Raw genomic sequence first — 26,663 nt, 5'->3', positions numbered from 1 at the left:
CGGGGATTCGAACCGCCAACCTTCTGATCGGCAAGTCCTAGGCTCTGTGGTTTAACCCACAGTGCCACCCGCGTAAGTAATAGTAATAGTTATGTTACATATCGCTCCAATCTCTGAGTGGTGAGAGACTCCAGGGGTTCCAAGCACAGGAACAAAATCTTAGGAGCCGAGGTCCCTTTGCCGCCGCCCCCAAATATTTGAGGGTGCCAGGGCACTCCAAAGTTGAGGGGAATTCTCCTTCAAATGATGTTTGTGTGCCATGTCATGTGATCGATTATGCATGTCCAACTCCAATATTTTATTCAAGTTGGCACCCTTGGTTCTAAGTGCTTTTCCAGGGTTCGGTTTTCTTTGAGTGAAGGTCAGTTGAAAACTGTGGTGTCTTTAGAGTCAATATGGTTTTATAGTATAGGATGGGAAGGGAGCTCATGACATTAATACCCCATGAGGCCTTGTTCCTCAATTCGTAACAGCTTTAGATCCAGCACAGAGCATGTCTCTGTCTCCTTTCAGCTCTCATACACCATTCTGGCTATTGTTCTCCTGCATAGCAGCTAGCAGCTCAGTGAAGGAAAGGAGGGGAACTTATTCCCTTTCCTAGAAAGCGCCATCACTAATCACATTCTTTGAGATGCTGATGAGCAGTTAACTGGCCAGCTAAAGCCTTACTTTGACAATGGGATGCTTTTAATGTTTAATAGGTTATTGTATTTTAGTGTTCTGTTGGAAGCCGCCCAGAGTGGCTGGGGAAACCCAGCCAGATGGATGGGGTATAAATAAATTATTATTATTATTATTATTATTATTATTATTATTATTATTATTAGACTAGAGCCAGCGGTTCTCAACCTGTGGATCCCCAGGTGTTGCTGGACTACAACTCCCATCATCCCTGAGCTCTGGCCTTGCTAGCTAAGGGTGATGGGAGCCGTAGTTCAACAATATCTGGGGACCCACAGGTTGAGAAAGGCTGGTAGACTGAAGGTATAGGATGGAAGGTTAAGAGGGGACTTAGGGTCCGTCCAGACTGATCCCCCCCAACTCATAATGTAACAACAACAACAACAATACTGGTGCAAACAGAATAGCTAAAGGCTATGACAAAAATTTGACTTGGACAAGAGCACAGAAATCTGTGTATGATGCAGAATTGTTGGATAATGGCTTCTGCTCCTTGTCTATTAATTTTCATTTCTCAGCAGAGGTTACAGGAAATCACAGACAGGTTGTTCCTCTTGTTCTCTTATTTATTAACTCCAAATGTATCATGTTTAGTGTGTTCATACAATAAACAAGAAAGTCATACAAATCACACGTATCACACTTACTATATAACAAGGTTGGCTGGCTTCCTGGAATTATGAAAACACCAGACCTTAAATTTAATAAGGAAATAGGACCAAACATAGACTCCAAATCCAAGTGATCCTAAAGACGTTTTGGCAGCCAGACTTGGGAGAACATTCCATTCGATACAAAAATGTTGAGAAAGTCAAGACTGTGAAATGTAAAACTTAGGTAAACACGCTGGAAATTGGTCTTACACTAGATACAGTTTCATTGACATGGCTACCCTAAACATTATTTCTAACTGTAAAAATGAGATGCATGAAATTAGCTGTGAAACCATTTCAATCAAAGTCAAGTATGTACAAGGCTTGGGATGAAGAAAGAAAAGACTTTCTGCATGTGTACCCATACAGAAAGCTAATTAATCACAGATGTACTGAGAGACAAATTCTAACGGTCAGAGTAATTGAACAACATTGAGCACCTTCTGTTCCCAAAAACATCTAATTCTATTGAACTGAGAATAAAGATTGCAAAAAGGCAGCATTCAACATGGTTAAGGACATTCTGGATTCTGAACTCAGAAAAATAATTCAAATATTTAGAACTGACCTCCTTTTTAGTGTTCAAAGCTACGCAGCTACATTAGCTCCAAAATGGATGCTGGCCTAAGGATTACATTACCATCTTATTTAGTCGTGACTTGTGCAGATGTGATGTAACTCAGAGAAGTCCTTCTTCCAACAGACAGGTGGTAGGATGAATGGAGAGCTAGACAAATATATCCAGCCAGATTCAGTCAATTGCCCCAAGTTCTGTAGACCTACCTTGTTTCGTCAATGTATACAGCCTCCAGGACAGATGCAGCATATTCAATATTCTTCTTCAAATCGACCACATTAACATCACCTTTTTCCAGCTGCTTCACCAAACATCTTAATCTGTAAAAAAAAAAATCTGAGATTATTCAAGGCAAAACTAGTTGTCCTTTCCAAAACAGTATATTCCTTCATCTTCTGTGGAAGGTGGTTTCTGACAATGGGTGTTTTACACCCATTAAAATTATTGAACTTTAGTGATGAGTGGTTCAGACATCCAGTGCTATCAAGCAATGCTTCAATTGCCTCTGCAGTCGTCGATCTGACAGCTTGATACAGGAGAACCACAACAAAGAAGCTTGACCCCAAAGGGAAAAGAAATGTGAGGTCTCCAATATTTATATGATGTATGGGAAACACACAGGGGCAGCAGAGAAGTGGTGTGTGTCAAATCAGAAGCATAGCTTAGGTCCATTAATTTCAGTGGGTCCACTGTGAGTAAAACGTAGTTCAATACTACTTCATATACCAAAATCCTACACATAAAACTGGAAGGGACCCTAAGGATCACCCAGACCTAGTCCAATACCCTGCAATGCCAGAATATGCAATTGTCCCATATGGGGAATCGAACCTGCAACCTTGGCATTATCAGCACTATGCTCTAACCAACTGAGCTATCCAGGCTGACATAATTTTACCCAGAATGCAGGCCCCAAGTATACTCCATTGTACACCTGGAGCTTGACTACATGTATGAAGACTTCATTCATTTCAATGAAAATGCACACAGACTATATCCAAAGGAATAGGAACTCCTGCCTGTGCTTTGAAAGGCATCATTAGACTTGTGGATGTCAAATTTGGGGTTTTTTAGACTTCAATTCTCACCCTTGATCCTTGCCACAAGTCAAACTGCACCACATGGGATATATGAATTCATGTGCGCTTGCAATTTACTTTGCACTAGTGGAAAACACTAGGAACCTTTTGGGTTTTGGTCCATAAATAAATTAAGTGTGCCATCAATTCTTGAAGGGGTTTTTCCCCCTCTCCAACCCCTGCTGCTGCTGTCAGTGTCTGGCAACTCTATTTACCTGGTAGAATTCAAAGGCTAGGATGTAGTCAATATGAAATTGAAATAAAGCAGCACGTTTTCAGGCTATTTGTGATCATTAGTTTTTGCCCCTCCGAGTACCTAGATATAAACAATGCAAGCACTTAATTAGGAAGACGGAATTCGTGGCCTTCCAAATGCTGTTTGACCACAACTCTCATCAATCTCAGCTAGCATTGCCAGCAGCGGTCAGGCATTATGGGAGTTGTAGTCCAATGACATCCAGAAAGAGACAAATTTCCCACCCTGCTTTTGAGGAATAATCATGTGTCATGGTGTGGGCAGGGCAGGATACCTTGTGACTGAACTAGTGGAAACAAAAGGATATGCTCGATCATAAATCACACAGACAAAAGTGAAAGTGATGTTGCATTTATACAGGAGAAAAATATCACCATGCAAACAGTAATACAAATTAAAGTTCACATTAAACAGTGGTAACATCCACCAACCATAATTTCCTTTTACTAAACCAGGTTTTCTAAACTTGGGTCTCCAGCTGTTTTTGGACTACACCTCCCATCATTCCTAGCTAGCAGGACCAGTGGTGAGGGATGATGGGAATCATAGTCCAAAAACAGCTGGAGACCTAAGTTCAGGGAACCCTGTACTAAGCTGTTTATGCTAACCTCTAGAAGAAATATGATTCCTAACCCATAAAGGTTTTTCTTCTTCATTTCCCACTCTCCCAAACTAAAATGCAGTCCAGGAGTTTTGCTTTAAAGCACCACGGGGTGAGGGAGAAATAATTTTCAGAGTAAAAGAAAGAAAGAAAGAAAAAGGCCAGTATCACTTTTAATATGATTTTGTTAATACCCGTAAGACTACATCTGTGATCGTGCTCAACTTCTAATCGTGTACAAGCTCTGGGCAAAAGAGATACATTTTAAATGAGATTCAGCTTTAGTGGCCATTTAATTTCCTTTGAGAAAATTAGTTTTACACATTTCTTCCTCCTGTGTGAAGAATTAAGGTGTGCTGGTGCAGTTCCCTAGGCATAGTTCAGAGCCTACCTATAAAATGATAATTAATTGAAAATAATGAGGCCCCAAGGAACATCCTCTAGGATTTCGTTAGACCTGTGCTCAATATTTGATCAAGCTCGATTACACTTAATAAATGCAATACAAGAAAAGCTACGCAAACCTTTCCCAACTTCTGCTGAACGTTTGATGTACCGCAGCACCGAGGTGCCCCGGTGTCATTTTCTGCGTGTTGATTAGTGCAAAGCCCAAAGGCTAGTACTTCTAGAGCAACTGCCCTTTCGAATGCTGCTTAAAAAACAACATTGATCCATTCTGGCTCTTCGCATTTACTTAAAGACAGAGAGTGGCAAATGGAGGTTGCCATTAAGGGTTATACGCTTTTGAACACCCAAGGAATATTGAAGCAATAATAAGATCAGCCTGGTCCTATTCCATGCCTTCTGACATTCCACAGATGAAAATAGAGACATTTCTCACTCTTCTACAACTGTCCCTCCTTGGACCCCCCCCCATTGTTGTGCCCCACCCTGTGCAGGACACAGCACACAGTGCCAAGAGTGCCAGTTTGGCCCTGCGACCATGGGAGCCCAGGTCCGAAATTTGTGGGTGCCCAGCACCTACATGGGGAATTTTGTGGGTTCTTGGGCACCCAGGACCCCATGGAATTGGCACCTATTTCACATGCCCTCCACTGTCCTGATAAAACCCCTTAATCCCAATTGCGTTTTATTCTTTGGAATAATAATAATTATAATAATAATTTTTTATTTATACCCCACCCATAAAAATAAAAATTTATTTATTCCCCAGCCACTCTGGGCGGCTTCCAATTAAACACTAAAATACAGTAACCTATTAAACATTAAAAGTTTCCCTAAACAGGGCTGCCTTCAGAAGTCTTCTAAAAGTTTGGTAGTTATTTTTCTGTTTGACATCTGGTGGGAGGGCGTTCCACAGGGTGGGTGCCACTACTGAGAAGGCCCTCTGCCTGGTTCCCTGTAACTTGGCTTCTTGTAGCGAGGGAACTGCCAGAAGGCCCTCGGCGCTGGACCTTAGTGTCCAGGCAGAACGATGGAGGTGGAGACGCTCCTTCAAGTATACTGGACCAAGGCCATTTAGGGCTTTAAAGGTCAGCACCAACATTTTGAATTGTGCTCGGACTTGCAATTTATGGACTGGGCCAGTTCCCACATTCCTGTACACTTGATATCCGATTGCTCAACTCTGGGTGACGTATACAGTGGTACCTCGGGTTACATACTCAGGTTACAGACTGCACTAACCCAGAAATAGTGCTTCGGGTTAAGAATTTTGCTTCAGGGTGAGAACAGAAATCGTGCTCCGGCAGCGCAGTGGCAGCTGGAGGCCCCATTAGCTAAAGTGGTTCTTCAGGTTAAGAACAATTTCAGGTTAAGAATGGTCCTCCAGAACGAATTAAGTTCTTAACCCGAGGTACCACTGTACTGCTTTGCGCTGTAATGGGTTTGTGCATGCAAAACACTGACTGAGAGCACTGCAGTCCTAATCCAGAGGTAAGTTTGTTTCAACCCACTGGAGCAGCTGGACAGTTTTAGATTCTGCTTTTGATGACCTTCTGAGATCTCATTGGAAGTATTACTTCACTTACTTCAACATGTGATAAACCAGCTCTGTCGTGTTCTGTTCATTCTGCCAAGTGATGCCCTGGACACCCATTGCAAAGCCCTGCCCAGCTGTATAGTCAACCAGATTCCAAGCGCTCGTGGTGAAATTGGTACAAGATGAGCATTTCATCTCCATCCTTCTTTTAGGACCATACTGGTTTTTACTGTAGATCCATTTATGAGAAAACACTTTTACAATTCTGCCTCCGACATGCCTTTTCAGACTTGAGTGGCAGTAGTACATACCACCCATTTCTAGCCCCAAATAAATTTGGCTGTTGTTTTTAGTTTGGAAAAAGCTGTGTTTTGGAAAGTTTTTAAAACTGCATGCACTTTTTAAAAAATAATAATAGTAATTTAACTGATCTATGCAGTAGCAGACCAAGTTATTACCCTTGATTTAGCCTACGATGGAATCTTCAGGGAAGTTTTTTTAAAAAACTGCTCAGAAAATGCAGCTAACTTTTCTTAATGCTGTGATAAGGTATGTTGACAGTCCACTATGTGTGTGGTGCTTCTTTGTTTCCTTTGAGATTTCAAGTTCCATTTGAGTAATGGATGTCCTGACAAAGTTCTTTATGAGCTGCTTATTTCATTATATCTGCATCTATCACACCAAGGTAAATTGTACACAAACGCCTTTCACTTGCATTTGGCTGGAAGACACAAATTATCTTTCTTTGTATGTGCATTTTCAATAGCTTGAGTGGGTGGCTTGCGTGCGCACACACACACAGAAAGAGAGAGAGAGAGAGAGAGAGAGAGAGAGAGAGAGAGAGAGAGAGAGAGAGAGAGAGACTGAAGATTTTACCAGTGAAAAATACCTCTTGGACAAAAATACCAAACCTTTAATGAAATCCACTATGTCTTCCCAACAAGAGTAGAGCTATGATAAATACTTTGAGAATTGCATGTATGAAAAGACATTTTATAAATTACTAATCAGGACACAAAACTAGCCAGTTTCAACCTGATTTGTCATCTAATGGTTGAATCCAGCTCAGGCACCCTCACGCATTGTGCTTTGCATATTTCGCCCATCTAGAGGTGGAGGCGGCAATAGTAGCGAGTGAGTAAGCAGGAAAGGTGGGAGATTGGCAAAAAATTGCATCTCTCCCTCCTCTAAGGATGTTTCATCCCCACTTTTGCAATATGAGTGAGGTTCTAAGGTTTTAAACCATCTTGACTATTGAGCTCATGCATTAGATCACAATGTTGCCAAGTGAGAGCAACCAGTCAGATAACTGGACGAGCTGATGTCAAGAGCGAAATGTATTCCCAAGGTTACCGTTGATGTTAAAATAGGAACCACACAGAGACAAATGATTACTTAAGATTTTGAGTATGCCTAAGAGATGAGATGTGAAGATGAAGGTGGCGGGAATTAGATAGGGAGGAACAGGGGACTCATCTTGACCTGCCAGGTCTTGAAAGTTTTGGATAGGTGGAGAAGCATTCAGCCATGGGACTCATAGAGTTGTAGAATTGGAAGGGATCACTAGAGTTACCAAGTCCAACCCTGAGATTAAAAGGCTCATGCTCTACTGACTGAGCTATCTCAGGACGGAAGCTATAGAGTCCCAGTTCTGAGGCTGTGGTGCAAGGTGACTGTTCCACTTCCAAAAAGGGACCGTAAAACATATTTTGTCATGTGACAAAGGTATTTGAGAGCAGAAGCAGTAAAGGAGTCCAGAAATGTTGTGAAATGCTGAAAAGCTGCAGAATCATTTAGCATGCTGAATCACTGTGACTCATCTTGAGGATGACTCATTCCCTGTACAGTGGTACCTCGGGTTAAGTACTTAATTCGTTCCAGAGGTCCGTTCTTAACCTGAAACTGTTCTTAACCTGAAGCACCATTTTAGCCAATGGGGTCTCCTGCTGCCGCCGCCCTGCCGGAGCACGATTTTTGTTCTCATCCTGAAGTAAAGTTCTTAACCCGAGGTACTATTTCTGTGTTAGCGGAGTCTGTAACCTGAGGTGTATGTAACCAGAAGTGTATGTAACGCGAGGTACCACTGTATAAGTATTGTATCTGCTTGCAGGCAGACTCAGTGTCTCTCTCAGTCTATGTCTCTGTGTGTGTAAGGTGGAGTCTGTACTCTGTGAAGCCTGTGCTCAATGGAGACTCTGTGTGACTCAGTAACTCTGTGTATGCTCTGAAGCTAGTTAAATCTTCTCTTTGCCATGCTGTTACAGTGGTACCTCAAGTTACAAACACCTCGGGTTACAAACACTTTGGGTTGCAGACTCCGCTAACCCGGAAGTAGTACCTCAGGTTAAGAACTTTACCTCAGGATGAGAACAAAAATTGCACTCTGGTGGCACGGAGACAGCCGGAGGCCCCATTAGCTAAAGTGGTACCTCAGGTTAAGAACGGTTTCAGGTTAAGAACGGACCTCTGGAATGAGTTAAGTTCGTAACCAGAGGTACCACTGTATTTGCAAATGAGTTTATTTTAACTCAGTAAAGCTTTTATTCTTTTACTGAAGAAGACTCTGCATTACTAATTTACGCTGCACGTCATATTTATTATGAAGTAGAGCTGGACATAATCTGAATGCACAGTGTAACGCTGAAAAGAAAAGAAAACCAAACTCAGAGCAGTTAAGAATAGGTCAAAAAAATCACGGAAGGGCAAAAGATGTACGGTTAAATAAGTGGGCATTGGTGGTGTTTTTCATTTCCTGAGCTAATAAATGTAGCTGACATATCAGCGAGAACAGCATGTGGAGCCGGTTAAGGCCAGTCCATGGGGAGCATCTGTGTGCTGAGTATCACCAAGAACATCTTTAAGGTTTCATAATGATTCCTCTTATCAGCACAGCTAATTAAGCTGGCAGAAATGCCGCTTCAGTTCAGGGGGTCAGCAGCTCACTGTTACAGAAAAGAAAACTCACCTGCAACATTTAAAAAGAAAGAGCTGTCAGATTTGGAGGCCAGACATCTGAGGAAACCATACATATGCGCGTTTTTGAGAGCCTTGCTCCCTTTGTACTGTGGTGTTGACACTGGTTGACAACTCTGTTAACTTTCATTTGTGGGAAATGCACAAAGAAAGAAATGAAAAGTAACCTTTGACACTTGTTCCAATGGACATGCAGGAAGAATTCACGACTCTTTCAGTACGTGGCACCCACTTCAGCCATGTGCTAAGGTGGTCATGTGTGCAAAGAAGCCTTCTGCTACAATTACAATGGCGGAGGGGCCATTTTGGTAGGTGGGATGTAGCAGAGGAGGTAAGAGGTACTCCCCAGCTGTGTTGCTTCCCTACACACCTGAAAATACGCACCATCGCAGCTGGGGTATGTGATCTTTCTGGGCATTGCAGCTAGGAAGGAGAGATTACCCCTCCAGGAAAATTGTCCTCCCAAATTAGACTTGTAGAAAGTGAAAATGCTTTTCATAAGGCTAATGTCTCATGGCCAGTGGTGTAGCGTGGGTTGGCAGCCCCCGGGGCTACGCAGGGGGTGAGAAGAAGGGGAAACAGATCAACTAGGCATGCACATTCAACTGCCTAACGGCATCCACATCACCCAGGAGATCACAGCAGCACAGATAAGAAGAGTTGAATGGGAAGAATTATGGGGGAAAGACTTAAAATTTACTGCGTGCTATCTGGTTAAATAAAACTTTATGAAAATGACTTACAGATGGTACCTGACCCCATCCAAATTAGCTAAAATAAATAAAAATACTAGCAACAAGTGTTGGAGATACAAACAGAATGAAGGAACCTTATCCCACATGTGGTGGACTTGTCCCCAAATTTAAAAAATGGGACATGATTTATGAGGAACAAAAAAAATAATAATGCTAAAATATACATTCTTAAAGAAACCCGAAACTTTTTTATTAGGCATTTTAATGATAAGCATTCCAAATGAAAATAAAAGCGTGTTTCTTTATGCGACAACAGCAGCCAGAATGTTAATTGCAAAATACTGGAAAAATGAGTTAACACCAACAAAAGACGAAAGGCAATTAAAGTTGTGTGAGTACCTTGAACTAGCCAAAATGACGGAATTAATAAGAAGTCACTCAGGCGACAGGGTTAAAAAAGAATGGGATTGCTTTAAAAATTATGACAAAATATGTTCCCAACAACAACACTTGTCTGTGCCTAGACTAACTTCACAGATATAAGAGAATTTTCTTTTTTAATAATGGAATGCAGATTATTTAAATGTAAGAGAAATGTGGAAACTGCAAAGAGATAGGGGGAAGTCAATTAACATATAAGGGACTCAAACCAGTTTAGTGAAATAGAAAGAATGTGACGGTACAGAAAAAAAGAAAAGATGGAATATGAAGGTAATGTCTTTCTAGGAATTTTGGGTATACAATATTCAATATGGTTTGCACTCCTTGAATAATTTTGTGTATTTGACAAATATATTTTTCTTTGTCTTTTTTTCTTTTTTCTTTTCTTTTTCTTTTCATGTTTTCTTTTATGTATCGTTTTTCTTTTTGGTATATGTGGGTGAAAGGATTAATTTATTTTCTGTTTTTTGTAAACTTTAAAAAAGAGATAAAGATTATAAAGAAAAAGAAAAAGAAAAGAGTCGTTCTGTTGTCTGGGGTGCCACTTCCTGTTTCGCATGGAGAAGCCCTTTTCAACGAAGCCCAGTGGCAGAAGCACACGGCTGTATTGAGGCAGCACCAGGTGTTGAAATTTTGCGCCCCTAACAAATTTGCACCCAGGGCAGCTGTCCCTGTGCCCCCATCACCACGTTATGCCACTGCTAGTGGCCCAGATGTGTGTATGAGCACTTGCGGATGTGCGATTGTGGTTTCTCCTGTTTGCAAATGTGCCCACGATTCCCAAGAATCGGCGGGCGGCTCCTGCTGTAAAACAACTATTTTAAATGAACCGTCACCGAGGGTTCAAGCCTCATAAGCCTCAGGAACCTCTTCCAAACAAAACTGCCGTTTGTTCTGAAAACTTCTATTAAAACTTGGCTTGTACAACTTGTGACTCATCACACTTAATGCAGCCCATCAGGGATGGAGGGTTGTGCTCCACCTACTCACCCACCCAGCCCCATGTCTCAGAACTGAAAGGAAAAAAAAAAGGTTGAGGCTCCGGGAGGACACAAATGTATTACAGAGTTGTTTTCAGCATGTTGGGCTACAAATGATGCAGGATAATTCCAAATTACTCACCTGACATTCCCTACACACATACCCCTTGGAAGCTACATTTTGTTTTCCTAACCCTCACATCTGTGTCAATATTCTTTGTTTAGACGTTTCTGTTTTGAAATGACCATTTGGATTACATAAAGCAGAAACATAATACTGACCAGTACCATAACATTGGGGGGGTCTGTTCCCCCCATCCGATTTAAAGAGATCTAGTCTGGTACGGAGATCTTAAGAACCATAGCCCGTGTGATCACACAGGCGAAATGAAAACAAGCTCTGCTATTTTTGCTTCTGTGGCAAAGGTTTCTGCAGCGCTGATGGGGCGCTTAGCAGATGCAATGCCAGGGTCCCACTTGACTGAACAGTAAAGCTCAGATTATTCATATTTACTAAGACATTTTTCAGCTATCCTGCTGTCTCTGGTGTGTTCAAATAATAATAAAAAATAGTAGTAAAAAGATAAAAATAAAATGTTTTTTTTGACTGGTCTGTTCAATTCAAAATGTAAAATTCAGTATCCATGTTTCATTCCTGCCAACTGATTCTTCTTAGTCCTCCCCTTATGTTTGCAAGGTTATTAAGTTTCACTAACAGTACTGAACCTTTGTGGCCACTGCTCCCTTTCCAATGCAACCCTTTAAAGCCAGGAACCCGAGGCCCTCCAGAAGTTGTTGGGCTCGCAGTCCTTTCAGCCCCAGCCAGCACAATTAATGGTCAGGGATGATGGGAGCTGGAATTCATCAATGTCTGGCAAGCCACAGGCTCCCCAGACCTGCTTTAAAGTTACAAGAAGCCTGTCAGGTGCAAAAGTGACTCTAGAATCTGAAGTCTTGATGAAGCAACTCTGTATCCCTAGTCTCCATCCCTCTCTTGCTTTTCTTCTTGATGATAGGAAGACTTCTTGAACATCGTAATTTCTGCATAGTACTTCCTCTCTGCAATGTCTGCATTTCCTATTCTTTCTCAAGTTTGTGCTTTTCAACCCATGACCTACTTTGGCCTCCATCCTTTAGCCACCCTCCCTGTCAGTCTCCCTAGTACTCCTGTCCCTCCCTGGCCTCTCCCTAATCAGTATGTCCCCACCCACCCCCTCCTGAGCTGAAGTTCTGCGGTTTCTTCAGAGCCCCCTCTCTCGGATTTTCCCTAGCTTCCTCTGCCTTTCTCAAGAAGAGAAGAAGAGTTTGGAATTGATATCCCACTTTATCACTATATTAAGGAGTCTCAAAGCGGCCAACATTCTCCTTTCCCTTCTTCCCCCACAACAAACACTGTGAGGTGAGTGGGGCTGAGAGACTTCAGAGAAGTGTGACTAGCCCAAGGTCACCCAGCAGCTGCATGTGGAGGAGCGGAGACGCGAACCCGGTTCACCAGATTATGAGTCCACCAGCTCTTAACCATGCTGGCTCCCTTTTCAACTGCCTTTTCAATCTAGACTTCCCCAAAGTTCACATTTCTCAATCCGCTGCCGATTCTACAAATGTTCTTCAGTCACCTTTAGTTTGACTGACTCACTGAAATATTCGTATCCCACCTTTCTTGCAAGAGCATGTTGACAAGCTCACAACGAAGAGCCTCAAATACAGGACTAAAGCAAAAGGGGGGTCAAAAAGCAGCAATAAGCATACCCAGTTGGTAGAAAAACCAAGACCCTTGCTCTCCAGAGGGCTCCATAAATGCCCTCTGAATTAAAATGGCAGCAAATTGGGAAAACTGGCAGCAAAGGGACCAAATGCGGGGAGTCTCAGAGTCTTAGTACCACTTTAGAAAAGGCCCCATCTCAGACAATCTCATGCCAAAAGTACTTCTATCTTGTCTGAATTAATTTTCCAATGAATCATCCACATCTCGGTTCCCCTACTTTCTGACCTGTTCCCAGCCAGACAATTCCACACAGCAACTACTGTGCCTAGCCTTTGTGAGGCTTTAATCCCAGTCAAAGTGACGTTTCCTTCTCTAATAGAAGCTGGACTGCAAATATTCCAAGAGCTATGTTCTCTGAGCAGTTGGAATGTTCAGGAATCCATTTGTTGCCAGAGGCTGCACTGTTCGCACAAGGGAAACACAACATAAACTATAAAAATTAAAAGCATCTGAAATGAATCGGAAAAAGAACTGGCTTCTTTAAGAAATTGAGGTTTTTCAGCCCTAAGGCACATTCCCACATACAGTAAAGAGAAAATATGAGCACAGTGTTCCTTTATGGCAAAGTATTCCATCAGCAATACATAAGAGTCATAATTATTTGGACGCACGGAACATTACATGGGTCTAAGAGACCCCTTTTCCTCTAACGACCCCATTAAAGTCGTCCCATAATTATTTCCAATTACTAATTCCTGCTTTAAAAAGACTTGCATTACTTCTGGAAGGCAGTCTGAGTTTTAAAGACATTATAGGAAGGAAAATGCAGTTCTAGAGAGACAGTAGATAGCAATAAGGCCTTCTTGTGTGTCTTTGCCATCCATATTTGATTCACCAGCCTAGGCTACCTTTACCAAGCCACTTCCCCCCTTTTCTACCTGCTGCTTCTCTCTCCACATCTCAAAAAGCAAGGTCAAGTCACTCCGTACATTTGAAGCCCACAACTTCTCCCAAAGAATCCTGGGAACTGCAACTTCCTCCTAAGAGCTATAACATCCAAGCACACTTAATAAATTATGGTTCCCAGCATTTGGGAGGAGGCTAGGTGGTTTAAATGAGCTTTAAGTGCATGGTGCGGGTGTGATCTGAGACTTGCAGCAACTGTGCCCACTTCATTGAGAAAGAGGCTGTTCCCATCAGGGGCGTAGGAAGGGGGGCAGTGGGGGCGGACCGCCCCGGGTGTCCTGGTTTGGATATAGTTCCGTTCCACCTTAAGAGGGACAGGCATGACTGTTGTGTGTCACATGCCTGTTTACTTCCAGCACAGTCTGCTGGGAACTTACGTTTGTCTATTGCTTTTGCATTACTCCTGTTTGCTTGGACACAAAGGGAAGCAGACATGTTTTTTCCTTTGTTCCTGAACTATGCTGAATAAACGCTTGCAAATACGCTTACACATGTCTCTGTCCGCCACTTCCGTTGTGAAGATTTATTCCCTCTGCTGATAAGAGCGTGCTGAGTCTCTAAACGTATCTGAGGCTCGTGTCGCTGATTTATAGCGGAGATCGCCTGGCTGCCAGCAGTATCCCAACAACCATCACTGAGGGGGGTGACATTCGGCGTGCCGCCCACCCACAACTTGCAAGCCTACCTGAGCTGTCGGGGTAAGGGGGGAGCTGCGCCACTTTGGCTGCAGCATTTCCCCCTTCCCCTTTGTTTTGACAGCTTGGGGGAGGCTTTGGAGTCGCGGGCAGGTGGTGCGCCGAATGTCCGCCGTGGGCGGCTTGCTCCGCCCCCGGCTGCAGGACACATGCACCGCTCCAGGCACCCAAGCGACTATCCTGCACCTAAGAGGGCACCCTCCGCGCCATGCCCCCCTAGGGAGCGCACCCACCCTGAGCAGCACATGCATATGCTCTGCCCCTGGTTCCCATCTGTTCCTGCAGAAATTCACCTCAATGAGAAAGAGTAATTGTCTGGATTTCCCTGCTTCTGCCTGAGAGGGAGATACATGCTGCCACAGGTGGTGGCTGGATTCAGTGTGAAAAGAGGCTGATCAGTGTTGCCCCTGCCCACCCGCCGCCCCCCAGGCTGATGCAGCTGCAAAAGAATGGCTGGCCATTGTGATGTCATACTGATGCTTTCTGCCTGAAGACCGACAGGCGTATAAGCCTCAGACTGATAATGGCCAACTTAAGGGAGAAATTGGCCACCGTGCCTTCCTTCCCACAGATGCTGATCACCTGCCAGAAAAAGACACCCTGTGCCCTTATTGACTACAAGAAAGATCCTGCTTTCAACCCACAGCAGATAGGGGTGTCTGTAACTTGCAGTTATTTTTATTGATCATAGTTTAGTAATTATTTATTGTATTTGTTAAGAGTGAATTTCTGCTTATTTGCTGTTGTTTTGAGAGTTAATTTTATTGTGTACTGTTATATTCTAACATTACTTTATTTGATATGTCATTATGTTTTAAAGTTACATTTTATTATGATTTTTTGTATTGGTTCAGGTTATTTTAAGGCACGCGTTCTTTGTTGCTGTACATCGCCTTGTGTATAGTAATATAGAGAATTAAAAGTGAAATGAAATCTTCCTTCTTTCTTTCTTTCTCTCTTGCTCTCTCGCTCTTGCTCTCTCCACACATCAAATGCAAGTTTTCTCTCTACTCAGCCAGGTTAAATCATACACCACCAAAGCATCTGAGGACATGAGATGGCTTCTTTCTTTCTCCCTCATCAGTTGGCTGCCAGGAATAAAACAGTACAAACTTATATACGAAATATACATAAATTATAGCAGCAGTGAAAAACTTTTAAATGGTTCCGAATTGTACTCCTCTTTCATGTAATTAATAAAAGGGGACCATAATCTCTCTCAAATCATTCTTTGCTTTGCCTGCCTTCTCTTAATCATACCATTTCAGTGAGTTTTGACACTCTTGCAACATTGTCTATTTCTTCTTCCATTGGAATTACCCTACTTCAGCATGGCATTTAGCCCCAACCAACATTTCTTCAAAGGGACGTGGGTGGTGCTGTGGGTTAAACCAAAGAGCCTAGGACTTGCTGATCAGAAGGTTGGCAGTTCGAATCCCAGCGACGGGGTGAGCTCCAGTTGCTCGGTCCCTGCTTCTGCCAACCTAGCAGTTCGAAAGCACGTCAAAGTGCAAGTAGAGAAATAGGTACCGCTCTGGCGGGAAGGTAAATGGCGTTTCCGTGCGCTGCTCTGGTTCACCAGAAGCGGCTTAGTCATGACCCGGAAGCTGTATGCCGGCTCCCTCGGCCAGTAAAGCGAGATGAGCGCCGCAACCTCAGAGTCGTCTGCGACTGGACTAATGGTCAAGGGTGCCTTTACCTTTACCTAACATTTCTTCAGCACTTCATCAGAAAATCTTCTTTAAAAATTTCAGCTCGGATGTAGTTTAATGTGTGTCTAGATCACAACTCAACATGTCTTGAAATGGGAGAGGGTGGAGATGTATTTTTCCAAGGATACATAGTAACCTTCTTACAAGATTGGGGGAAGTACGGTACATTTATGTTGTCTTCAATATGTACCAAAGGATATGAGGATGAATCCTGAACATACAGGGCCAGAGTGTGAAACCTGTGCCTCTCAGGTGAACTCCAACTCCCATCATCCCCAGCCAGCATAGCATGGATGAAGGATGATGGGAATTATAGTCCAACAATATCTGGAAGACTACAGGTTCCACACACATATGCCAAAGCTTCATTAAATAAGACATTGGACGGTGGAACTAGAGGGATGGTTAGAAGCCACAAGGATGTGGAAATAGCATTTTTCAAGAGCATACTGCGTCCCTCTATGTATTTTGAGGTTTCCCCTCCCATAGCATATGAGATTGCTGCAGCAGAACTATGTAATGACTCCACTTTTAAGGGAGTGAACTGCATGTGAATATCCAATTTTTGTACCAAGTGCAGAAGCGACCATTTTAGTCCCCTGAAAGGTGTCTTTATAATGAAAGCTGCCCAATACACTTTAGTATAAAAGCTTTTAGTTTTTCATGTTGGGGGAAAAAAGAGGTGCTTTCATGTAGAAATGGGATGCGATGCTGTGTTGGCCTTGCCCTGGAAGAAGAAAAAGTTCCGTTTTTCCGAATCCTTTCAAGCACAGAAAGGAAGAGAAAATTGAAAACACTGAGTTGTATCCCCAGGTGCTTCAAAAGCTAGACACAGACCCATTCAGGGCTGCAGAGCTGGAGCCCAATTTATACCAGCAGAGAAGCTACTCCATTATGTCTCTTTAATGCTTTCAACATACAACAATGTGGGATGGCAGAAAGTCTCAAATACTTGGAAGGGCAGAAGAGTAAGGAGAAATGATAGAAACCGTGAAGGTCAGATGTCGTTCTTTCTGCAGTGTTCATTGTTCGTTTGCAATCCTGCTTTGGGAGGCCGGTCAGGAATCGGATCACAGCACGGGAGAAGCACTCTCCTTTACCAACAGACATTTTAGCGCAGAATTCTCAGTACAGTACAAACAATCCCAGCTGTATTTCAGCCAGCTGTACGACTGAAGAAAAAGAAGACTCCACTTGGCAAGTTTTCATTTAAAAGGAAAGGTGCAAATCCACAGGACGAGAGGCAACAGCAATGCATCACACACCACAAACTCTGGCCAAACCCACAGAGTACATTGCACTCCCTAGCTAACTGGTTGTACAGATATGGTTCTGTAATGAATTCCCATTATAAGATTTCAAGTCAGTTTTCGCCAATCACATAGAATTTCACTTGAAAGGAAGGGGTTAAAGTAATCAAGCTGTCAGCATGCACTATCTTTATTATATAGCAATTCTTTATTGTAATTGATAAGTGTAAACTGTTTCATTATTATTTGCTGTTGTTTATTTTTACTGTTTATTATTTTAATGGATTATTGAATATTGCTTTATTGGAAGCTGCCTGGAATGGCTGGGGCAACCCAGGTGGGTGGGGGGGAAATAAAATAAAATAAAATAAAATAAAATTATTTTATTATTATTATTATTATTATTATTATTATTATTATTATTATTTAGCATCAATGTATTTTTCTTATAACGTGTGTGCAAATAAAGTGCCTTTTCTAGGAACTTATGTATGCTTATAAACTGAACTAAATGAATTTTGTGTATGTGTGTGCACGCACACATACCATTAATCGTTTTAAAAATAAAAGTTTACCTCAGAAACAAGATCATTTCTCCCCAGCGCTACATTAGCAATTATGGTACTGGTGAAAACCAAATCGCTTTCCAACCACCCAAGTCCATTGTGACGCTGCCTCTGTATCAATCCACAGTTCCCTGACAAGCACTTTCCCCCTTTATGGCAACAGCCTCGACAGGATAAAACTGTGATTATATCAGTGGACACACCATTACATTTTCTAGGTAACTATAAGTATGCAAATAGCAGAGGAGGACTTGGAGTCTTATCTTTTGTAAAAGCTTTAGACTGCAAAATGGGCTGTAGACCAGGCTTCCTCAACCTTGGCCCTCCAGATGTTTTTGGCCTACAACTCCCATGATCCCTAGCTAGCAGGACCAGTGGTCAGGGCCGAGGTTGAGGAAGCCTGCTGTAGACTATGAAAACCCTGTAAAAACTCTTCAGGACAAATGAACTATTCAGATCAGAATATTTCAAATGGATTGAATATACACTGAATAATCCCAAAAGGGATTCCTCTCCCACATCTTCTATGTGTGTACGTGTTTGGAACGAATTAACCTAGTGAAAGAATTATGACCTTTTCAAGACGTCGGCACACACCAGTAATGCTGTGTTGCAAATCATGTACCATGGAAAAACTGTATATATAAAAAGTATTTGGGAAGCCATTTCCTGTCCCATTATTTGTGGTTTGGGGTCAAACTTCAGGTGCATGGAAATTTCTTTCCAAGCAGTGTTTGTCATTTAAAGATAGAAAGCTGGAGAGCTGGAAGCTGCCTTTGCAGGAAGAACTGGATTTGCTTGCTGTCACTCTGGCACAACAAGTATAAATCTTAGCTCGGGGTGGATACGAGTGGGAGAGATGATATCTATTTTCCTTTACTGGTTCTTCCTCACTTCACTGTAAATCCTTTCTGCTTGGGGAATGTTGTGTGGCATTCAAAGGAACGCTTATGACTGAACAGCTACTTTTCAAATCGATTTGCTATACCCTCTTTCTAATTGGATGGTGGACTGCTACCGCACAGAAATTCTGCAGAGGAGAGATAGCAAAAATTGAGAAGGGCAGTGAGTAATGATGGAGACAAGAGTAAAAGGAGATGAATTGACATAAATGCAGTATCGTAATCTTTTTGTTTCACTTATTAAGCACCTTATACAAAAAAGTCTCAGGAACGATAGAAGTCAAATATCCATAAATTATATCCAAAAGTGAAGAACGCAAGCCACAAGTCACAGGAACCGACCAGGTAAGGGGTCCAGGTGCAAGGTCCTTAAATGCCCTGGAGGTGGACCTGAAGGAAGCCTACCTGCTCCATCAGGACTACCCCCCAAGGTCAGCCCTGCGTCCAAGCCTGCCTGCCATTGGCCAATCACACAGGCAGGCTTGGATCCAGCACCTGATAGGCGAAAGGGTTGTTACACCCTCCTCAACAGCTCAGATGGGTTCCCAGTGACCCGAAACCCCTCATCAGGTCCTGTGGGGAGCAGCCTCTGGCCCCCAATGCCGCCGCACCCGGAAGGTGAGCGGACTTACAATAACGGGAACGGTACAAATCAAAGATCCATAAATGATGCATGAAATTTAAGAATGCAAGCCATGGGGACAGATCATACAAATCATTCTCAATACATTAGCCATCAGTTAAGGAACTTGGGCTCCGTTTAAGCTAGAGGTGAAAAAACAGGAGTTTTCAGCTGGGGAGAGGTCTATTGCATTTGGGATCTGTTTTTAAGCTTTCCCCGTTGGTTGGCCACTGTGAGAACAGGATGCTGGACTAGTTGGGTCATTAGCCAAAACCAACAAGGCTCCTCTTACATTCTTAAGTGTGAAAACCTAGGCATTTATTGTGTTTTGGGATATGTTGGTACAACGGAAAGCAAGAGTTCAAAGCAAGCAGGAACACTTGGTTTTGATATTGAATTTTTACATATTTGTAACCCACCGTGGGATCTTATGAGACAGGGCAGGAAATAAATAAATCATAGAGTTGAAAAGGACCCTAAGGACCATCTAGTTCAATGCAGATATATGCAACTGCCTCTTATGGGGATTGAACCTGCAACTTTGATGTTATCAGCACCATGCTCTAACCAACTGAGCTATCCATGAGACACAATAATGTAAAATTGTTAATTGACCCTTATATTTAAGCACAGTTAAGCAGAACCACAATAGCAATGAAATCAGTAAACATTTTACGAAGTAAACCACTAGGCACATGAATAATCTTGGTACACAGACTGTTGTCGACCTCCTTCTGATATATAATGCTTTTCAGACTCTTAAAAACAAACACACCCAATCAATGTATCACGAGCAAAAATATACAGTATAGGCAGAGGGAAAGATGCATGGCTTAGCATATGTTAACTGCAAGGTTAATTGACCACAGCAGCAAGGTTAGTTGCAGTGCCTTCAAGGCTCATTATAGCTGCACATGGAAAACAGGCAGGCAATCCAAGGCATGGTTAAGTTTTCTTTGCTTGCCTCATCATATGGGAACCCTGGGTGATATGTGTGCCAAGGCACTTAAGACAAGTGCCTTGTTTTCCCAGGGAGCAATTTAAAGGCGTAATTGCTCCATTTAAATGTTTTGCAGGTAAGACTGTGCTGCTAACAAGAGATCTGATGCAGCGGCAGCTGTGTGTGTAAAAATAACAACCCCATACACACTTCCATGTGACCAGCGTTATATCTGATTCCCCCACGCACAACTCCCTTCAAAGCGCTACTGACATCCCCTGAGCTTTGCAGATTAAATCCAATATAATATTTGGCTAGATTTACAACCGAACCATGGGCCAAAATATCTCTTATAAAACAGCACTCTACTTTTTTAGTATTTTTGCAATAGGGAAAGGCTTCTGAATGTCTAAAACATATGTAATGGATGTAACACTGTTTATCTAACCTTTCCTAACCTATTGCTCTCCACGCTATTGGAAAAACCTTGCTGAAAAAAGCCTTTCTAAATATTTGAGAACAAATCACTTGCAGAATGTCCTGGAAATCACTTCTGGCTAAAATGTGTCTTCACAGAGCTGTTCATATTTCTTTGAAAGAGGGATTGTGAGGGGGTACATTTCTATCTACATAATATCTGAAGGATGATTTCTTCTAGGAACAGTGCTATTTTTCTAGAAAAAGAGGGGCCAGAACTCACCAGGAACACCTCCTGTTAAGTTGTGGGTGAACATATCAGACGACACAGCGATTCTTCAAACAGCTCTTGTTTATTCACAGGCCAGAACAGAACTGAACTGAAGGGTTCAGCCAGCCTGCTTATATAGAGCTCCACTAGAACGCAACAGTAACCATTTTCTGTAACTATCCAATCACTGAACGTCACTTTCAATCCCGTATTTGCATATGTGGACCTGAGTGAAAACTATCTACAGTATCCCCCTGCTGGCCCAGGGTGAGAACTTCAGTACATAACACCTCCCTTGTCCTCTTATAATGGCAATGGTGCCCATCTGAGAGGTGCGAGAACTGAGTTCCGAGAAGTTACAGCTGGGGGAAAATAACCCTGGGGTGGAAGACAGTGCTTAGAAGTTGCAATGGGGGGGGGGAGGAAGATGCAGGAGGTTACCATGTGGGTGGTTTGTGTGTAATAGGGGGGCGTCGCACAAAAGGAGGGGGAGGCATGGAGATGGAGTGAAGATGAATACTGGCACAAAGTAGGGCTACGGAAGAGAAGAGAGAAGCAGCTTCAGAAAAGTGGTTGGGAAGGTGAAAAGCAAACTTAATAGTTGCATGAGGTGGAAGGAGGGAGAATGTCAGAGAGGTTGTTGAGCAGAGCAAGCTGGGGTGCAGCCCCTAGTAAGTTCATAAATACTTTGTCATATTTTAGGCAACTTTGTTCAGATGTGCTTTCTGAGCCAAGACGTGGCTTCCTATACTGAAAGCATCCAATCTGTTGACTAGACATAAAATTATCTTGAAAGGTTCTGGGAAACTGGCCATGTTTGATACACTGCCATAAAAGCGAGGGGGGAAAATATGGGAAAAGGATGATGGGATTACGTTGCATTGGAGCACATTGCTGTTTTACTATTGGTGCTAACTAAATCTTACATTAATATAATAATAATAATAATAATAATAATAATAATAATAATAATAATAAATTTTATTTATATCCCGCCCTCCCCAGCCGAAGCTGGGCTCAGGGCGGCTAACAACAGTCAAAATAGTTCAACATTCTAAAAACATTCATTATAAAATTAATTAAAATCAAATTAATGGCAGCCATCAAGCAAAATTCTGTGTAGGTTGCCAGAGGAGGGGGTCAGGCTGCGCCCTGACCAAAAGCCTGGTGGAACAGCTCTGTCTTGCAGGCCCTGCGGAAAGATGACAGGTCCCGCAGAGCCCTAGTCTCTTGTGATAGAGCGTTCCACCAGATTGGAGCCGCGGCCGAGAAAGCCCTGGCTCTAGTTAAGGCCAGCCTAACCTCTCTGTGGCCTGGGATCTTTAGGATGTTTTTATTTGCAGACCGTAAATTTCTCTGTGGGGCATACCAGGAGATATTAAAATCCTATATCTATAGATAGATAACAGCTAGTATACCAAACTTTTATTTTTCTTTATGTGGTAGCATTAGGGACCTAGATATTTCTTCATTCAGTGATACAGCTGGAGATTATCAGTTTCCAACTGTATCTTTCAGCAACCTCTACAGGGAGCTGGCTTCAGGCACTAGGTCTATTGGCAGACCAAAGGTGGATCTACACACGGGGGCGTGTGGAGCTATAAGTAAGTCAGAAATTAAATTGTTATAACAAGAGAGAGAGAAAACGCTATGGAAAATTGCAATGGTTTTGTTTTGCTCTCCAGCGCCATCTGGTGTTTCATGTTTATAACGCATTCAAAACACTGTTTTTTTGACCAACGTAGCTGAGTCCCTACTTTGTGTTACAAAGATGGCTGCAAATGTGACATGAAGGCCGGCAGCATTAACCCTGCCGTGTGGGAATCCCATGCAGACGATCACAGTGCTTAGAGACAGGCAGTCAGGTTGTGTATCCACGGCAGTGACTAGAGGAAGTATGACCACAGGAAAAAGAAATGTCATGGTGTACCTGTAGCAGCAAAACTGGATATTTTCACCTGCCCTCCCTGCAATAAACCATGTCTCTCCTGTCTCGGATTGCTTAGACACATTTAAGTACATAACAAGAACTTTGAGAGATAGACCAAGTGGGATTCATTTAGTTTGGCATCTTGGTTTCCAGTAACTCTGAAAATCCTTCATCCCCTAATGATGTCTCCCTCCAAAATAACTGGCATTTAGTGACATGCTAGCCATGGAATTTTTATTTAGCTTACACGACTAAGAGCTACAGACAGCTCTGCCCTTCAGGAACTTGTCTGATCCACTTTTAAAGCACCTGAAACCAACTGCCCTCAGCACATCTTGCGGAAAGTTAGTTCTGGAAATCATGCACCATCATCTGAATGAGCCCTTTCTTTTGTCTCGTGCTCATTCATGAACAGTCCTGAACTTCCCCCTCACAACACTAGCTTAGCCGTTTTTTGTGCAGATGGATACATGCACATCTAATGACTCAAGGCAGCACGTTCCCTCCCCCGTCCCCTGCCAAATATGTGAGCTTTTGGAAGAATTTAGGTAAGAACCTAGTGTGCTCCCGAGTCCTGCAGTACACATAAAGAAAGACGGTGAGGGCCAAACAAGACAATACTCAACATTTTAGGGTTGCCATATTTTGAAGAGCGAAAAAGAGGACGGAAGGGTGGCCATTCAAAGCAAATAAACGCAATTTGTCTCAAATTTTACCTCTGAAAAATGAGGTGTCCTGGAAAAGGAGGACACATGGCAACCCTATTTAGCAAACTTGTGAAGGGCATTTTTAAAAAGAGAGGAAATGGCAGGTGTGGGCTCTGTGATCCAGACTTGGGATTCAACAGGGTAGACAACATTTTACAGCCTTCACTCCACCCACCATCTGGTGCAGATTAAGGGCCCTAGTGTATCCAATTTCATTTTTTAAAAAGCCAGCCATGTAGCTGTTCACCATCATGAATTGTGTCTTTTCTCATCTGGCTTCATCATCCCACTGATCCTTTCTCTCTCTTTTTTTTTTGCTGCTGCTGGGATTCCAAGCCACTGATGATGATTGGTTTGATACCATTGCATTTACTTACTTAACAAATGCATTAATTAACCACTTTGTAGAATGAAGCCATCGAAGAGGCATAAAAATAGAAGAAAGCAGAAACGCATGCTCTAAAAGCAATAAAACCCTTTTGACAAACTTAAAAAAATGACAAACCCCTCTGTGTACAAATTCTAATAGAACAATAAAACCATTTCTGCAGCTGTGTGATTAACAGTGTGCAATTAACCTTTTCTTTAAAAAAAGATTCCATCAACGGTGTCTCCAGAAAATTTTAATACATCACTTGGGAAGACAGGTGAACTAATGACAGTGTACCGGTAGAAGCAAAGATCACCAGTGTCAAAGCAATGATACTACAACATCAACTTTGTTGGACTGGTCATGTTGTGTGGATGCCTGATTGTCATTTTCCAAAGCAAATACTTTATTCCCAACTTTAAAATGGAAAGTGTAATGCTGGTGGTCAATAAAAGAGGTTTAAAGGCTCTCTCAATGCAAATTTTAAAAAATGTAGTATAAACACTGACAACTGGGAAACACTGGCCTGCAAGCGCTCCAATTGGAGAACAACCTTTACCAAAGGTGTCATGGGTTTTGGAAATACTCGAACTCAGGACGCAAGGGAGAAACGTGCTAAGAGGAAGGCACGCTTGGCAAATCCACACTGTGATCAACTCCCACCCGAAAACCAATGACCCCACTGTGGAAGGACGTGTGGATCCAGAATTGGCCTCCACAGTCACTTACAGACTCACTGTTAAAACTGTGTTCATGGAAGACAATCTTACTTGGCTACGAGTGATTGCCAAAGAAGAAGAAGCAATTAACCTTGCATGTAGTCTGTTTAACCAGCTTTACAAGCTCGGAGTGAGAAAGGATGGCCTTGTCTTAACCAAAGGACACAGCCTTTGCATTTGTGGTGCATTCAAGCTAACTGCAGTGCTAAATGAACCAGGGATGGGGAGCCTCAGGACCAGAGGCCCAATGTGGCCTTCCATGTCTCTCTATCTGGCCCTCAGATATGACTCTCCATAGAGCATATCTCTTCCTTAGCCAGACCCCGTAGTGACCCTTGAGTATTTCTGCCTGACTGGAAAGTGTCCCTGAACTATAATAATAATAATAATTTATTATTTATACCCCGCCCGTCTGGCTGAGTTTCCCCAGCCACTCTGGGCGGCTCCCAATCAGTGTTAAAAACAGTACAGCATTACATATTAAAAACTTCCCTGAACAGGGCTGCCTTAAGATGTTTTCTGAATGTCAGGTAATTCTTTATCTCTTTGACATCTGATGGGAGGGCGTTCCACAGGGCGGGCGCCACTACCGAGAAGGCCCTCTGTCTGGTTCCCTGTAGCCTCACTTCTCGCAATGACGGAACCGCCAGAAGGCCCTCGGCACTGGATCTCAGTGTCCGGGCTGAACGATGGGGGTGGAGACGCTCCTTCAGGTATACAGGACCGAGGCCGTTTAGGGCTTTAAAGGTCAGCACCAACACTTTGAATCGTGCTCGGAAACGTACTGGGAGCCAGTGCAGATCTCTCAGAACCGGTGTTATGTGGTCCCGGCGGCCACTCCCAGTCACCAGTCTAGCTGCCGCATTCTGGATTAATTGCAGTTTCCGGGTCACCTTCAAAGGTAGCCCCACGTAGAGCGCGTTGCAGTAGTCCAAGCGTGAGATAACTAGAGCATGCACCACTCTGGCGAGACAGTCCGCGGGGAGGTAGGGTCTTAGCCTGCGTACCAGGTGGAGCTGGTAGACAGCTGCCCTGGACACAGAGTTAACCTGCGCCTCCATGGACAGCTGTGAGTCCAAAATGACTCCCAGGCTGCGCACCTGGTCCTTCAGGGGCACAGTTACCCCATTCAGAACCAGGGAATCCTCCACACCTGCCCGCCTCCTGTCCCCCCAAAACAGTACTTCTGTCTTGTCAGGATTCAACCTCAATCTGTTAGCCGCCATCCAACCTCCAACCGCCTCCAGGCACTCACACAGGCACTCTGATAATGCTTCTTGCATGCCTCCTTGGAGGATAGAAGAGTTGTGTGAGTGTATGCAGAAACTTGCCTACTGTACAAAGGTGAACTTCACACTTGTTGCTTTATCGGCTTTTCCCTCAGCCTTCCTGCCTGCTGCCACTGGCATCTGGTCCTCAGAACAATGCCCAGAAGGAAATGCGGCCTACAGTTTGAGAAAGTTGCCATGGGGACATCTCCTCATTCTACCATTCAATACTTCACCTGAGTTATGAGCCGATCTTGCAGCCCTCACAATTTGAACTTGGCTTTTCGTTTGCCCCAAAGTTTTCCCCAACCCTCTGAATACTTATCTGAATTCAGAAAAATGGAAAGACTGCCAAACTGTGGGTTACATCAAAGCAAGTGTTATCCCACACACGTACCCCTCTAATATTTCGCCAGTGAAAATAAGGATATCCTATTCTAAACCCTCCAAAATTTCTCCAATGGAAATAGGGACGTACAAAGGAAAAGCAGGACATTTGGGGATCAAATCAGAAACTGGGACAGCTTCTGTAAATCCAGCACTGTCCTTGGAAAATAGGGACACTTGGAGGGTCTGCAAACATTCCAGTGCATTCTCCTCATCACTTTCCTTATCACTAAAAGTCTGATATTTGGGGGGAATGAGTTTTTTGAGTGAGAAATCCAAACCACTTTCAACTGCACCAACTGAATTTGCCAGAATGTGACTGAATCCCACCCAAAAATAGCGCCTGGTACCAGTTGTT

General features: G+C 43.0%; 1 protein-coding gene across 4 annotated transcripts in view; it reads right to left on the bottom strand.

The window, feature by feature from the left end:
• PDE1A (phosphodiesterase 1A) overlaps window positions 1-26,663 on the bottom strand; it is a 159,380-nt gene that overhangs the window by 44,800 nt on the left and 87,917 nt on the right. For 3 of the 4 annotated variants that reach the window (XM_081921869.1, XM_081921873.1, XM_081921871.1), the window contains exon 2: window positions 2,118-2,231. In XM_081921869.1, the coding sequence (XP_081777995.1) occupies window positions 2,118-2,231 (114 nt within the window). Of the gene's footprint in view, window positions 1-2,117; window positions 2,232-14,537; window positions 14,663-26,663 lie in introns of those variants that run through there. The other variant, XM_081921870.1, reaches the window with a different exon arrangement.

This window comes from Podarcis melisellensis (assembly GCF_964234715.1).
Source record: "Podarcis melisellensis genome assembly, chromosome: 1".
In the NCBI taxonomy this organism is placed as follows: Eukaryota; Metazoa; Chordata; class Lepidosauria; order Squamata; family Lacertidae; genus Podarcis; species Podarcis melisellensis.
Note: the sequence above shows the minus strand (reverse complement) of the source record. Positions and strands in the feature narration are given on the sequence as shown.